The sequence below is a fragment of the Engystomops pustulosus genome, chromosome 2 (genome assembly GCF_040894005.1).
Source record: "Engystomops pustulosus chromosome 2, aEngPut4.maternal, whole genome shotgun sequence".
Classification (NCBI taxonomy): domain Eukaryota; kingdom Metazoa; phylum Chordata; class Amphibia; order Anura; family Leptodactylidae; genus Engystomops; species Engystomops pustulosus.
In genome coordinates, this window is record NC_092412.1 from 178,794,146 (window position 1) to 178,810,954 (window position 16,809).

Sequence of the window (16,809 nt, forward strand, 5' to 3'; positions counted from 1 at the left end):
CCCAACATCAGGGGTGAAACGCGTAGAGTTGGAGAGATGAGAAGTTAGGGCATAAATGAATGTAGCACAAAGGACTACTCCACAAGCAGGGAATAATTTCCGATTGCCTTACCGGGTACAAATTGAATATAAGGCAATAAGGACATTGTCAATACGCCACATATCTACCTGCTGAATGGCCACTGAGAAAATTTGCATCTGCTAACAAATAATGCATAGTGCACTCTCTGAGCCATGATAGTCCTCTTTTATTATCAGATGTAACGGTGTGTTACGTTGTCATTATCCTTATCTTAGTACACACTGATGCATACATTGGAGAGTTTTTTAACATGTGTTTATTAAAAGTTATATTTTATTTTCCCCAATTATACCCGTGACTCCCTCATTAGTTTAGTTAGCATGAAAGCCCACTTCAGCAACAAAGCCCAGCATTTCCCCACAGTAATGTAGAGAAGGGGGATCCTCCTTAGTAAAATAGCACTTTATTGCTTAGAGATGTAGCGCAGGCCAGAAAAATAATGCCCCTAGCTACTGGCAATGGCCAATCATAGCCATGGTTAGTAGCTAGGGGAGTCAATCTGATGGATGGGCAGTTTGGCCGCCAGACTGGCAATATGTCTGTGTCATGTGGCCGAACACTAACTTATTAGTCAGATCCACTCATCTCTATCCAACAGTAATCAGCGATAAGAGCCATAATCAACAAGGTACTCATTGCCTCAACATCTCATAAACTGGAGCTACTAGAGAGAAATGGAATATCGGAATCAGCAGCTCAAAAATACCCAGAATTGGGTGAAAAACTGGAGGCACCACAAAAAAAAAATGAATTCCCTTGTGTTATACTTACTAGGTATCCTTTTTAGTAGGGAGCCTCTGAATCCCACCCCTGTTGTTGTCAATCCTTCCACTTCACTGATGTTAGTTTCCATAGCACAATATTGATAAAGGCTCTTACAGAAAGGTTCCATCTTAAAGCTCCTAAAAAACCCCACACTGAGAACCATTATGTATAATGTAAGCACCAGTCTTTTATTTTAGGAGCTGACAATGAGGTACTCACATTGCATGATGTGAGTGTTGGCAGAAAACTTATCTTGGCGCTATGGGTGGTACAGTAAGTGACTGACTGTCTCCTCACACTACTAAGGGGTTACAGGACTGAACTGATTGAAAATCGGCAGATATTTGACATAGGGAAAGGGAGAGGAGAGTCGACACACTGGTCCCTGTGTAACACTGCAAGGTTTTAGGTTACAGTCTCAGCCACTCTGGCTTTTAATCTTATCTTACAGAAATAGAAAGTTTTTTTTTTTCCAAGAGCTGTTACAGAGAAGACGGATGCGAATCCTTGGCTGAGAAATCTGTCTATAAGCCAGTGCAGCCCAGAAGCTGTTGTCAGATGGAATTTCATTCCTATTTACCTATTCATTGTGGCGACAGGGAGCAAAGAAAAACTCCTTAATCAAAAACCATTCCTTTGCACCGCAGTCTTGTAATGTGAAGGAAAGCAACACTTTTATTTCTATATGAAGTCTTTCGCGTGCTCTGCTGTGATCAACGCCTTCTGTTTTCTTTGGAAAATACTTCCTGCTAATTGTGTAGCAGTTTTGTGTGGACTGTCAAAGCTGCCGATAGATTCTTCCATTAAGGCACTATAATGGTGATGTACAAAGAGAGATCACCTGCTTTTCTCATTATTCCTGTGGAGTTTGACCTCAATGAACAAGACTGAACGGGAATGGCACACCGGAGGACGGAGACCACAACGGCATGTTTTGGAGTTGTGTCAAAGAAAATCCGTAGCCTTTTCCGGCATTTCCCAAAGTCAAAGTCATGGTCGGAAGGCTTTCAGCTTCTCCCAACACCCAGCCATGAGCTACTGCTAGTAAGAGGTATGTTTGTTATGTATGGAATTATGAGAGGTCCTGTGGCTTGCAGTTATTTCTGCTAGGAGAAGTGATGTCCACTACATGTTAAGTGGCCAAATAGTTTTTAGTTTTAAACATAGCATTAATTTACAACATTTTTATGGAATGTCAATTATCTTAAATAAATGTTACATAGATTAAACAAACATTAAATTAATGTTACATAGATAACGGTAAGAGTAGAAGAGTCTCTTATAACCTTCCAAATGCTTTGCTGGGCACCACTATGCTAGCCTGTCTCAGCCATGGTATTTATATACATGACTGAAATATTGCTCCAGGTTTAGGAAAGCCTAACTATGACACCACAAATGAATATCTATTTAAGAATTTATATTAGTCTTGTATCATATTGGACCATGCATATGTGTGTTCCTAAAATATAAAAAATGGGACAGAGGTCAGGAAATGCTGTGAAGAAACCACTTTAGAATATATTGTTCTATACATTGGTCTCATACAAAGCAACATTAAACCTGAAGTGGAAAAACACAATGCCAGCTCTTGAAAAGTTTCTATTAAACTCCTATATTTTTCAAAACCTGAAATTTGTGAGATATTGTATGGATAATATATAAAATATTTTTTGAACCTCATGTCAATAATCCCAATAAAATTAATAAAATAGAGGCCACTCTGGTTTCATGTGAAATGACCATTGTTAGGCTACATTCACATGACAGTATGAATTCTCCAGTCCTGTATTTACGGGCCGTATGAGCCCGTATCTACGTGACTTTTTTCATCCGTATGCAGCACGTATTTAACCCATATTTTATACGTCCCCATAGACTTCTAGGGCATACGGAACTGAAATACGGGAGAAAATAGGACATGCTCTATATTTTTATACGGCCAGTATATGGTACGGTACGCTACAGTGTAAAAAACAGAAATATAAATGGTTGGACGTATTGTCCATTGAAATGAATGTGGCCGTATGTAACCTGTAAAAAAACGGTACAGATATGGCCGTTTTCATACGTCCATGTGAATGTAGCCTTAAATTGACTCATTTTACCTTAGTTCCTTAGGTTTTAGCACAATTGCGCTCAATAATTAGAAGTTTAAAGAGGATCTGTTATCTCTCTCATCAAGCCTATTTTCATAAATACTTATACTTCCCATAAAATAACATAGCATCTTATAGGTCTATGTTGTGCTGTTCTCCCTTAATTCGTTCTAGAAATGAGGTATAACTCTGTGTTGTGGGACCAACTAGTAACAACTACTTAAAGGGCTTGTCCCATGAAGCAAGTTAGGCCCTAACCACAGGATAGGGCCTAAATTGCAGATCATTGGGGGTCTCAGTGATGAGCCCTCCACAGATTACGAGAATGGGGGTCTGATGGTGTCCTATGTACCCCAGTCTTTGCTCTCCGAGCAACATGCTGCTGCTCTGCTCATCTCGGCGAACAATTAGGGGTCTGACTGGTGTACATCTTGTCACTGGGACCCCCATGGATAAGCAAGGTAGGCCCTAAGCTGTGGATAGGATCTTGTTTTGTGGGAAAACCCCTTTAATAAAGACAACACATAGGACTAGTCTTAGTTCCATCCTCATTCTGGTGGAACCATTACCAATTACAGGGGTTGCATCTATGGTACATTCATTATCGCAGCCAGTGCCACATCTCCTGGGGGTCACAGTTATCTCAGGTGACTGCTAAATTGGCCTTTGATTCAATACAGACTATGATGTCACATTCAGTCAGCACAAAGTTTCCATCTGTTCTCTAAAGCATTTGCCCCTGGACCAAGAGCTATTCTGCTCATCTCTATTACATATATACAGTATACTGCAATAACCCCTGCAGTGAAAGGGTTATATATGAGGTGCGCTCCCAGCAGCTTCTAAGTAGTTAGGATAATCAATGACTTGTGTAACACCAGAAGGAAGGTCACAAGCTCCTGTGCAGGGCTCAGTTACAGATGGAGATCGATGAATCAGACTGTTTCCTCAATTTAAAGATACAAAAATCACTTTATTTTCCAATCCCACATTATAATAACCTTTTTGATGATCTTCAAGAAGAACTGTTATCATGTGTTTTATTATTCCATTTATTGTTTTAATATAGAAGTTGTCAGATATTAATAGAATATTTAAACATTCACTTGTAATGATGCATCAGTGTTTCCATAGCAACTCCGCAACACTGCGTCTGCCATCATTGCAGAAGGGAATCTTGGGTGCTTCTGGAAAGGTTTTTATGCCCACTGTTACTATGGCAACATGCCAGCCATATAGATGGAAAACATTTATATAGGGTGAGCTATGCCAGATACTGAGGCAGCAATAGATTCCTCTCACACAGGGATTAACTCTTTTAAGTCTCAGCAGTAAATAAAAAGCATTTATTTTAATTTGAAACAATATCTACGGCTAATACTTGAGGTGTGTGCGTTAGAAATTTACTGCTCTAATATGTGGAACAAAGGCCTTTTTAACCCCTCCAGGCTTTAGGACCAGGCCTGATTTTTTATAACTTTGCTGTGTCATTATAGGAGGTTATACATTTGTAACGCTTTAACATATCCAGGATATTTTGAGATTGTTTCCTCGTCACACATTGTACTTCAAATGAATAGAAAAAATGTGATGAATTTATCAGGGCAGGTGGCCGGCCACCGCCAATTATCAGCGCGCTCGCCCCTAAAATCTTACTGAGCAATTGTAGACAGGGAAGCACATGCTGGAGCACAGGGACTGTGGAGAACACTGCGGCCAGGGAAGGTAAGTGGGACTGCAGGGTGGCTCCGGTTGCACAGGGAGGCATATGGGACAATGTTGTCACAGGCGGCCAGTTAGGATCGGAGCAGAATTATGATACCTTTTACATAATCCATGCAACGTAGCAAGAAGCTGAAAAAAGTTCCAAATGCAATGAAATTGTCAAAATTAGGTATTTCCTATTGTTTGGATCAGTAGGAATTTAGGAAAAGTACATCTAGTAAGTTTTTGTTTTCATTTTTAATAACTGCTGACATCATTGCCATCGCACAGGGACCTGTCGCTGCTAGTGCACACTCTATGTCCTGAAAGAAACAACATTTTCAACTTAAGCACAATTGGAGGCAGGGGTGTCCCATTTATGTCAGGTCTGCGGCATGTCCAGATAATAAATTAGACCATAGGAGTTTCATTCAGCATGAATGACTGGGACAGGAGCTTGAGTCCGTCTTTGGCTTCCGAAACTGGGGTCAGCAAGATGGTGGCTGACCACTTGCCTATCCAGAGGCCGTACCAGTTCAGGATCTTTGTGGGCTCCTTCACTACTATGCAAAACCTCTTGAGGAAAGTGTGGATGTCGCTCCCGGAGGTCCACAAGTTCCACACAGTGATTTATCTCTCTTCCATCTGAAGCAAACACTTGCCGACAAAGTTGGAGAAGGGAGAGTCTGGTACCGCTGCTTTTATCGCTTCTCAATATCTTCATCATACGTTCACGGAGATGAAGGTCACATAGAAGATTCCGTTGACCATGGCCTGAATACCAAAGTTTTCACAAGCTTTGAACCCCTTGTCCATCAGCATCTTGCAGAACACTTCTTTTGTCATGTCTGGCACCCTTCTGTCTCCCTCCTTCAGCTGCAGCCCCACCATGTAGGGCAGGAGCTTTGGGGCTCCTGTCTGGCCTTTGTAGCTGCAGGTGGTTGCTGTTGCTTGGAAGAGGAGGCTTCGGGGTTGAAGCAGCTGCTGGTGCCTGGGGGTTCATCTTCCTTTTTCTTCTTCATGATGTTCTTGGCTTTTTTATGTTTCTTGCTTCCGGTGGCTTTGCTTGAAGAGGTCATTGCTACTGTGCGGGAGCTTTCACACTAAGGGCTTTGTGCCAGTTTTCTGTCGAACTTTGCACTTTCTTTCTAGTGTCTGCACCACAAATTTGTTGCACACAATCGTTTTGTGGCGCAGCTGCACTAGGCACCATGCAACACAAATTAGGGGGTGTTCTGGTGCTCAGTTGGACCATGCACCAGATTTAAAATGCCCTGAATTAAAGTTACACCACAAAAAAGTTGGTGAACTCTGTCGGCCCAGTGGAAGGAAACGCCAGATTCATGATTCCTGGGGCACATTCTTAATTAATCTGGTGCCCCTAGCAGTATACACAGGCAGAGCACTTTTTGTGCTGTATCCTACTTTCTTTGTAATTGTGCCCCATTGTGTTTACATTGCGTATTGAAATGCATCACAACAGATGAGAAGAGTAGATTTGTCTAATTACATTGCTGTTAACATTTGCATTTACAAAATGCACGAGCTAACAAATTGTTAACGTATGTGTTAACAATGTGTTCAAATTGTATTTTGTTAATACAAATGTTAATAGCTATTTAAGTAGGCAAATGAACTCTTTTCAGTTGTTGTAATGCATTTCAAAACACAATATAAATGCAAGATGAGAAGGTGAGAATCTTCTGGTCAGGCTTGCTTAGCATCCATAAGACTTCCCAGATGAGTTCTTCTCAAGGCTTTAACAGTTCTCTTCAGGTGAGCTGAGATCCAAGTGAGTACCAGCTCTATGTTCTTCAAAGAACAATTCCTCCACTATTTCTTTAATAAAAAGAAAAGATTTTTATGTTTTGAAGAGAAAACAGAGCAGGGAGCGTTGTCCAGTAATCTCGGGTGGTGGCAGAATTGGATCCATTGAAGCTCTCCCTTCCTCAGCCCCAGTCACCACTAGGTTGGATGCACAATTAGAATACCACAACATACTCATTCATGTATAAAAAAAATTGTCACTCCTTAGTAAAAAAGATTGAAGCAATATTGTTATATATTCAGGTGCAATAAGTGTAGCAACGTTTTTGACTTAACAAATCAGACCTTCATCAGGCACCTATTGAAAGGTATATATAGGAAGATGTAAGAAGAGTGTGGTGCAATGACCACTCTGGCTCTCAGGAGAGTGTAAGGAGCAGTACTAATGGCATTTTGTAGCACACAACTGATTTTTCAACAACTCACTGGTGCAGGGTGGGGACGTGTGAAAAGTATTGGTTCTAGAAGCAACTGATACAAATTGTTCTAAGACTGGTAGTGTAAGATAACACTGATGCAAATGCTACTAACCCTAGTATTATAATGTAACACTGGGGCACATACTTCTAAGACTGGTAGTGTAAGGTAGCCACCAGGAGGGTAAGTACTTAAATAGAACAGGCAAATGCTACTTACCCTAGTACTATAAGGCAACACTGGGGCACATAGTTCTAAGGGTGCATGCACACGGCGGTATGCCCACCCTGCGGGGACTTGAGAGGAGGAGGAGTTGACCGGGGTGGGGGGAGAATTAACTCAATAGAAAACAGCGGCACACAGCCGCACACTCGCAAAAAGATAGAGCAGGCACATGTGTGACACCGTACCGCCGCCAGGCCGCCATTGCCATCTATGGGGACGGATATGCGGCCGCATATACATCCCCATAGACAGGCATCTGAATGTACCCTAAGACTGGTAGTGTAAGGTAGCCACCAGGAGGTTAAGTACTTAAAGAGAACAGGCAAATTAACCCCCAAAACTAAATTTATTCTAATAAACTGCTATTAGAAAGAATTGCCCCCATCCCTCTACATTTCTGTAAACTTAAACAATCAGGTCCTAAAATTACCTGAGATGGGTCCAATGAGCCATTTTCTTATTCAGCACTCCAACTTATTCATGAGTGTCAGGCACAGCCACATCCCCCAGTGCTTGTAACAGCCTGTATAATGATGTGACACTTTTAGTGATGGCTCCACTCTGTACCTCCTGGTTCTGGCTGCCACAACCCTTGAAGCCTGTGTGTGTATGAGAGATTCAACTGCTATAGGATGCAACCATGTGTATGGGAGAAGAGAGCATGTCAGGTACTTGTGAGGCTGATGTATGTGTCTCTCATGTGTGTATAGGAGAACACAGCATGTCAGGTACTTGTGAGGCTGATGTATGTGTCTCTCATGTGTGTATAGGAGAACACAGCATGTCAGTTACTTGTGAGGCTGATGTATGTGTCTCTCATGTGTATATAGGAGAACACAGCATGTCAGGTACTTGTGAGGCTGATGTATGTGTCTCTCAAGTGTATAGGAGAACACAGCATGTCAGGTACTTGTGAGGCTGATGTATGTGTCTCTCATGTGTGTATAGGAGAACACAGCATGTCAGGTACTTGTGAGGCTGATGTATGTGTCTCTCATGTGTGTATAGGAGAACACAGCATGTCAGGTACTTGTGAGGCTGATGTATGTGTCTCTCATGTGTATAGGAGAACACAGCATGTCAGGTACTTGTGAGGCTGATGTATATGTCTCTCATGTGTGTATAGGAGAACACAGCATGTCAGGTACTTGTGAGGCTGATGTATGTGTCTCTCATGTGTATAGGAGAACACAGCATGTCAGGTACTTGTGAGGCTGATGTATGTGTCTCTCATGTGTGTATAGGAGAACACAGCATGTCAGGCATTTGTGTAGCTGATGTATGTGTCTCCCACATGTGTATAGAAGAACAGAGCATATCAAGTACTTGTGTAGCTGATGTATGTGTCTCTCATGTATGTATAGGAGAACACAGAATGTCAGGTACTTGTGAGGCTGATGTATGTGTCTCTCATGTGTATATAGGAGAACACAGCATGTCAGGTACTTGTGAGGCTGATGTATGCGTCTCTCATGTGTATAGGAGAACACAGCATGTCAGGTACTTGTGAGGCTGATGTATGTGTCTCTCATGTGTGTATAAGAGAACACAGCATGTCAGGTACTTGTGTAGCTGATGTATGTGTCTCCCACATGTGTATAGAAGAACAGAGCATATCAGGTATTTGTGTAGCTGATGTATGTGTCTCTCATAGGCAGCATATAAAGCACAAGCACTAGCAATGGTTTACTATACGTTACACACAGACATGAGCAGGGGGAGGAGAGGGGAAGGGTAACATGGTGACATTGCTTTCTCTCTCCAAGTGCCGAGCCTCATTTACATAATAAATAATGAATTAACTAGATGAAGGCTGGGATAGAATCCTGTGAGCTACTGTAACAGGTAATGGTAACGGAATTAGTTACAGATACCTGATGTCCTTTAATTATTTTTTATATGACATGGAGCACTTTGCTGCTGCACATCTTTTTTTGAGGGGAGGCTACTGGACATTTCATTAATGAGATGAGGTTGCTTGATATTTTATTAATGAGGGAATGCTGCTGGACATTTTATTCATAAAGGGAGGCTGCTGGACATTTTATTAATGAAGGGAGGTTGCTGGACATTTTATCAATGAATAGTAGTTACTGGAAATTATCAATGAAGGAAGGTTTCTAGACATTTCATTAATAATAATGAGAGTTTAGGGATATGGGGCAACTTGTAACACTGATGCAAATAGTTCTAAGACTGGTAGTTTAACTTTACACCATATAATACTGGAAATGCAATTAGTACTAATTCTGCATCTTTAGGGGATTTCTGTATCATGCTGGGAATGCAAATTGTACTAACAAGGCTCCCTTACTTGATTGCTGTTTGATGCTAGAAATGCAAATCATACTAACATTGCTCCTTTAAGGGATTGCTGTATGATGCTGTAAATACAAATAGTAATAAGGCTGGTCCTTTAAGGTATTGCTTTATGATGCTGGAAATGCAAACTGTACTAATTGTAGTTTTAGTGTTAGCTGCCCTGACCCCTTAATCATGTATCCAAGAAAAGAAGAAATGAATGGCACTCACGGCTTTGTCTCATCTTCAAAACTGAGGTTTATTCATTTATACATACTCACATTACAAAAAACACGATGCAAGGGAGGGAGGATTGTGAAAACACCTCACTTAATAGAGTGACGGCCGTTTCGTGACTCTAGAAGAAGTTCCTATTTACACATATACCTTATTCCACAACTACATTTTAAAATGAATATGAATCAGAGGGGGGGGGGACAGCCATATTTTTAATGTTTAAAATGTAACGATTCACCATGTTTTACCTCTATTGTTGTGTTAGGTTGTCTTGTTTAATGGTAAAAATCAGCCACATCCAGCCAAGCATTTTAACTCAAGTTTGCCATAATTTGGGCAGGTGACATAGATGACGGTTGCTGTAATTTCTTTCCTATTAAATAGGAAAAAAACTAAAGGAAAGGAAAGAGTTTGCATACGTAAGCATGGAAATGTTGGTAATTATGCCTTAATAAGTGCCTTTCATTTTCCAGGAACATGTGCATAGTAATTGCCTGTTTATTTTTATCATGGCTACATAAGAATAGTGGCATGTACAAGCAAGAACTGTCATGTTACAGAGCAAACAGACACTGGTGGCATCATCATCATCAGAATTAAACATGTTCAACTGTCCAGAAAACAGGCACTGGACTGTCACTAATATTATGTTGGGAAATATGCAAGTATGTTTTCAAGGATGGGATAAGGAAAAACTTGCCTATCATGTAAGGCAGCCCCCTTAATTTCAAGTATGACTTTAACCCGTTTGTGACTGATGGTCATTGGTGCCTGAATGTCCAGGTCAATGTTTGACATTCTGCTATGCACTTCTTTTTCTGATCAACTCTTTATTTATTTTATTTTGTTTTATCTTTAACAATCACAGGCAGAAACATTTGCCCAAACAGATAGACATATCTAATGAAAGGTGCATTAAATTGTAGACATTATAAGCCTTATAACCATATAAAAGACATACAAGGGAAAACTAAACAACTAACCTGTCATGGTAGCTAAACACACATTTAGAAGAATGTGCAAAAAATTCGGAGCAGTGGGCCTAAGAGCCTTGACTATCAGTCATGCAGTGAATGTCCCATGGGGACCAAACAGATTCAAAACGATCCAATTTGTTGTTCAATTGAGCAGTCAATTGTTCCATCGACCTCATATCCTTAATACGGGCATACAAATCTGTAGAAGAGGACGGGGCTGTTCTCTTCCAGAATAGAGAAATCAAACATTTGGCTGCCGTTAGGACGTGGAGGAGCAGCCTGGCTTTTGGGCCCTTGATGTTTGTAGGGGGTAAATTAAGTAGATATACTGCCGGATCCAAGGGGACACTAGTTCCCAGGATCTCCTGCAGGAGATATTCAATCATGTTCCAATAGTTAACTATCGCCGAACAGGACCAGAAAATATGGTACACAGAGCCCACCTCCCTGTTACATCGCCAGCAGGTATTTGAGATATTTGGGTTAATTCTGTGCAACAGTTCGGGGTGTGGTACCAAAGCATAAGGAGTTTTACCTGGTTCTCCTTGTAAAGGGAGATTATGGAGGCCTTTTTAGCGTTTGACCAGATAATCTGCCATTGTTCCATAGAAGATTTCCTATTCAACCATGTTTCCCATTTGGCCATGTACGTATGTGTAGGCTGAGTGGGTCCCGCCGGGGAGTTTATAATACTGTAAATGTTGGAAACTAGACCCTTAGAAGAAGGCCCTAAGGCACCTATGAGCTCAAATGGGGATGGGTGTGGGATCTCCCCCGGGCCCATATGAGATAATATATAGTGTTTGATCTGTCAATACTGAAAGAGGCCCCCTGCAAGAGTCGGGTACCTTCCTACTAGGTTGGCGAAGCGAAGGATCAGTCTAGTGTGAGCGTCCGTGTAGTCCTTAATCTGGAATAATTTGGCCTCTATCCAGGGTTTAAAACCTCCCGAGGTCACACTGGGAGGTGTGGGGTGAAAAGTACTGGGGTGAGTGGCGACCTAAGGGTGGCTAATTGGAATCGCACCCTGCATTTGAACCATATGTCTCTAGTGAATTGCATAGGGCCCAAGAGGGTGGATGGTGGTGTATCATGCAGGGGACCCCAAATCAAGGTTGCTGGGTGATACGGCGCCAGCCACAGCTTTTCCACCTCTGTCCACTTATTGTAGGCCGGGAGAGTGGTCCAGGAAGCTATGTGACGGAGGTGGGCGGAGAAATAGTATAACTTTAGGTCAGGCAGGGCTAGGCCTCCGTTAGTGGATCCAGCGGTCATGACCGACTTTGGGATCCTATGTCTTCACCCATTCCAAACATAGTCCAGGCATCTGGACTGTAATCCCGCCAACCATGCCATAGGCACCCTAAACGGTAGCGTTTCAAATAGATATAACAGTTTGGGTAAAATTGTCATTTTCACTGTGGCAACTCGCCCCAGGAGAGACAGATGTAGTGGCTTCCATCTGGTTAACAAAGATGTAATTTCCTGAAAGAGAGGCGTAAAGTTGGCTCCAAAAAGGGCACCATAGCTAGGGGTGAGGTGAATCCCTAGATATTTTAAGGAGGAAGATTTCCATGTGTAAGGGAATGTGTCCTGTAAGGCCCGCAGCTGCCCTGGGGGGATATTAAGCGGCAGTGCCTCCGTCTTGGTATTATTAATTTTGTACCCTGAGACACGACTATAGCGGTCCAACGTCACATGTAAGTTTGATAGGGTGGTCACGGGGTTGGCAAGAGTGAGCAGGACATCATCTGCAAATAGAGAGATTTTGAATTGAGTGTTGTGGACCCTAATGCCGCAGATATCTGGGTTAGCCCTTATGTATGCTGCTAAGGGTTCAATGCTTAAGACATATAACAATGGTGAGAGTGGACAACCCTGGCGCGGGCCATTTCTGATGGGGAAGAAGGATGAATGTGCGTGGGGAAGACGAACCGACGCTGTGGGGGTAGAGTACAACTGCCGGAGGAAGGGACCCGTGAATCCGAACCGTTGCAGAGTGGTGAACATGAAGGTCCAGTCTAATCTATCAAACGCTTTCCCGAGCGCCTCCGATCCTTGGTGTCTGATAACCTCCAGAAGGTCCGCGGCCCTACGTGTGTTATCTCCCGCCTGGCGATATCTAGTAAATCCAACTTGGTCCTTGTGAACCAAGTGTGGGAGCCACTGGTTCAATCTATCGGCTAGTAGTTTGGTAAAAATTTTTAAGTCCGTATTAAGTAGGGCTATGGGGCGATAGCTCGCGCATGTCAAAGGGTCTTTACCTGGTTTGGGGAGTACTGTAATGTAGGAGCAAAGCATAGTGGGTGGGATAGGCGTTGAACAGCCCGACCATGTGAGGTATCAAGATTTCGCTATAGGTTTTGTAGTAGGTGTAGGTAATCCCGACAGGGCCTGGAGCTTTGCCCGTGGGCAAGGCTTGCATCACCTCCGATAGTTCCTCAGGGGTGATTTCTTGGTTCAGGCAGTCCAACGCCTCCCCCGAAAGGGTGGGCAAATTACATTCATTCAGATATTGGGATAGACCCTCCATCGCCCCTGGGGAGTCAGGGTTGACCGTGGGGGGGAGGGAGTATAGTTCACTTTAGTAATCTTCAAAGATGCGGGCCACTACCTTTGGGTCGTAAATAATTGTCCCTGTGGCATCTTTAATGCCGTAAGGGTTACTGTTAGCTGTTTGGTTTGCTAGCAACGTATGAGCCTTGTTGCCGAATTCATAGAATCGTCTACGGTAATATCGGAGTAGCTTCTCACTCCCCATAAGTAAAAGCTCGCGTAGGCTGGCCCTGGTATCTACCACCCGTCTCAGTAGGCGCAAAGAGGGTTTAGAAAGCAGGCGCGCTTCTAGACCTTGTAAATCCCTTTCGCATTTCTGGCGGGCGGCATGAACCATTTTCCGTTTGCATGCAGCTACAGAGATACAGTCCCCCCTGATCACTGCCTTATGGGCCTCCCATAAGATGATATGGGATGGGGCCGTAAGGGTGTTATCACCAAAGTAGTTCAGTAGGCATTGGTTTAGCTCTGCGCGCGTTGTTGGGTTAGAAATCAGAGTCTCATTGAGCCTCCAGTGTAGAGGGAGGTGAGTGGGAGTAGTAAAATTGAGCTCAAGCATGATGGGGGCGTAATCAGACCATGTTATTGGTCCTATGGTGGATTGCTGCAAGGTTCTCAAGATAGATACGTCTCCGAAAAAATAATCGATGCGGGTGTAGGTATTGTGTGGGTGGGAGAGAAAGGAGTAGGCTTTGGCTGTAGGGTTGTCCACTCTCCACAGGTCATACAAGTCGAATAGGCGAATTAATTTTCTAAAGCCCACTGCCAGTCGGTGAGTCTGTTGCGTTAGGGAGCGGTTCAGTATTGAGAGTCTGTCTCTATTTTCCGAGAAAGGGGCATTAAAAACCCCTCCTATGAGTGTGGGGGTACCCCTAAAGTTTGCTAGTTGTGTCAAAGTCTCAGACAGAAAGGTAAGTTGTCCTGTGTTTGGAGAGTATATGTTGCAAAGAACTATGGGTTGTCCCTCCAAGGTGCCCTGAACTATAATGTATCTACCCTCCCGGTCAGCCTGTACTTTAGAGGCCAGGAAAGAGCAAGTGCGGTATATTAGTATTGTCCGCCCCATGTGAGGGTCCGGCATCCACGTACGCCTATGGCACCCTACCCTAGCAGGGGTTTTATACCTCTGGGCGACAGAGGTCATACCCGGTGTTGGGGGACGTGGCAGACGTTTCGGACCCAGGTACCGTGACGTCTTCCTCCCCCCGACCCGTTAGTTAAGTGTGAATCAGTAAAGTCTACCTCAACATTTAGACTAGTTATATCAACAACTGAAGATCTGCAAGAGAGTCAACCAATACCATCAGTCTAGACACCTTTAGGCTGTGTGAGCTGGTTGGAGCGGCAAGGGCCTCTTGTTCCTGCCGTTTGATCTTGTCCTCCTTTTTTCCTTGGTTGGACCTTCTGCCATGTAGGGGAGAGGGGGGATTCGGAGGGGCAATTGTCCATTCTGGAATTACTGGAGTCGGTATATTTAGGAAGGAACAGAAATCTGGGAGGTCCTTGCATGTTTTAAGTGTGAGGGTTACTCCATCTTTCCGGGCTGAAAGGAAAGCCCCATCTGTATGGTATATGATGGTCTTGCAGCAATTTCAGCAGGGGGTGCAGGGTTCTGCGACGTTGAAGTGTGACCCATAATAGATCTTGGTATAAGTGAATTTGCGTTCCACGATATTCAATGCGTTTCAAACGTCGAGCTTTCATCATTATGTCTTCCTTAAGGAGAAAACCAGTGATGCAACAGATGATGTCTCTTGGACGGTTGGTAGTTGATTTCGGGCGAAGTGCTCTATGGGCTCTGTCCATTTTGATGGGAGCGTCCGGGGGGTTTCCCCGGAGTGTGTTGAATATTTCTTGCAGGATAGAGAAAGTGTCCTCCTGACCCGTTGATTACGGGACTCCCCGGACCCTTATGTTGTGCCGCCTGCCTCTGTTGTCCAGGTCTTCCACATGAGATTGTAGTTCTTGTATTGTCTCTTCCTGAGACATGACGCGTTTCTGAAGCACATTAATAGCTTTACGAGCAGTAGCATGGTCATCTTCGAGTGCATCTACCCGTTGGGCTACCAGTTGTACATCTTGGCGAATCTCAGCTATAGCTGATTTGCAGGTCTCCTTTACTTCTGAAATCAGAGTTTGAAAGTCCAACTTCGTTGGTAGCTGATTAACATGAAACCACCAATCGGGTGGGAGTGGTAGTGATAGATCTCTGGCTGGAGAGCTCCCTGATGGTGATGACCAGCATTGGGAGGGAGAAGCGGGGTGCAGGGCCCTTGGGGTGGCTGAGTAGTCTGTGGCCGGTTCCTCATGGGCCAAGTGTGGGGACTGCCTCAAGAGTGGCTGCCTCTGTGGCATGGGGGCAGCAGGGGAAGCGCTAGCTGAGAGCATGGCTGATGGGCTGGGACTGAGCAGCAGACCCACAGGCCCTTCTGGGGGGGCCAGATCTAAAAGGAGCTGCTGATGGTCAGCCTGTGTCTCCTCTTGGGTCTCCAACATTACTGCAGGGCAGTCATTTTCCTGAGCCCAGCGCTCCCCCCCCCTCCAGCCTGTTTAGCAGACTGTCCCCCCGACAAGCTAATTGCCTGCCCAGTACCTGTAGGCTGGGGAGTAGAGGTGGAGCCCGGCCAGTGTGGCAGTGGCGGCACCTGTTGTAGAGCTCCCCGCCCGCCTGCAGGCAGGAGCTCTGGGAAGTCCGTCCTCAGGAGTAGCTGTGGTGCACGCCGGCGCCATCTTGGCTGAGGATGCCCTGGTCCCCCTCGCGAACATCTCCAGCAGTGTGGCCGTCTGCGGGGTCCCCGAACGGTCCGGAGAGGTGCCGGACGCCTTTTGCTTGCGGCGGTTGCCCATGACGATGAGGTAGGCTGCGGGCAGATATGCTTTATCGGGTCGGGAGAGCAGAGCCTGTCACCTACACGTCCTGCTCCCTCGGCATCCGGACACGCCCCCGTCCTGCTATGCACTTCTAAGCTTTACATATTAAAACAAATTTTACTTTATTTTTTTTTTGAGACTTTAACTTAATAGGATAGTTTTATTAATAACATATTTTTTTAATAAAATTTGCCAATTGGTTTATCCAATTAACATTTTTACAGTGACTTTTACTAAAAGATGCTATAAATATGTACAGGATTATTCCATCACTCTTTCCCAGGTTCAGTTACAGATGCAGAGAGTGTACGAACCTCTGCAAAGTGAAAGTCCCCAGCAGCTTCTATATTATGCCTTTAGTAGACAGGCTGGAGGGGGGCACATTTCAAACGCCTATATCTTTTGAGGTTTGTCATATTAAACAGGAGAGTTTCCTCTTTAATATGATATATGGATTGTGGATGGATGATCCATTCTTAAAGTTACAATCATGATGCCTGATAAAAGCACCGGTCTGGAGGTGAAATGTGTCACTTTCCTCCAATAAATCTTCAGCTCGTCAGCAAAGTGTAGGGAACTGATTTAGCTAAGTGAGAGGTTTTTGATTTGCATATTTCCCAAAATCCCCCAGTGGAGCGTCAATGACTGCAACACCTGCAAGGCAACCTTAATTGGCAAAGTCTCCGTAAGATGAGTTCTTACTTCCTGACCCTAGTCAAAACCTCTGACCCTAGTCTCAGCGAAACCA

At 43.9% G+C, this 16,809-nt stretch overlaps 1 protein-coding gene across 1 annotated transcript in view; it reads left to right on the forward strand.

Moving 5' to 3' along the window:
• The first annotated feature begins 1,034 nt into the window (after window positions 1-1,034).
• Window positions 1,035-16,809, forward strand: part of RASSF5 (Ras association domain family member 5) — a 76,358-nt gene continuing 60,583 nt past the window's right edge. Inside the window, exon 1 of the mRNA XM_072137430.1 lies at window positions 1,035-1,898. Coding sequence (XP_071993531.1) covers window positions 1,745-1,898 — 154 coding nt within the window. The 5' untranslated portion in view covers window positions 1,035-1,744. The remainder of the gene's footprint in view (window positions 1,899-16,809) is intronic.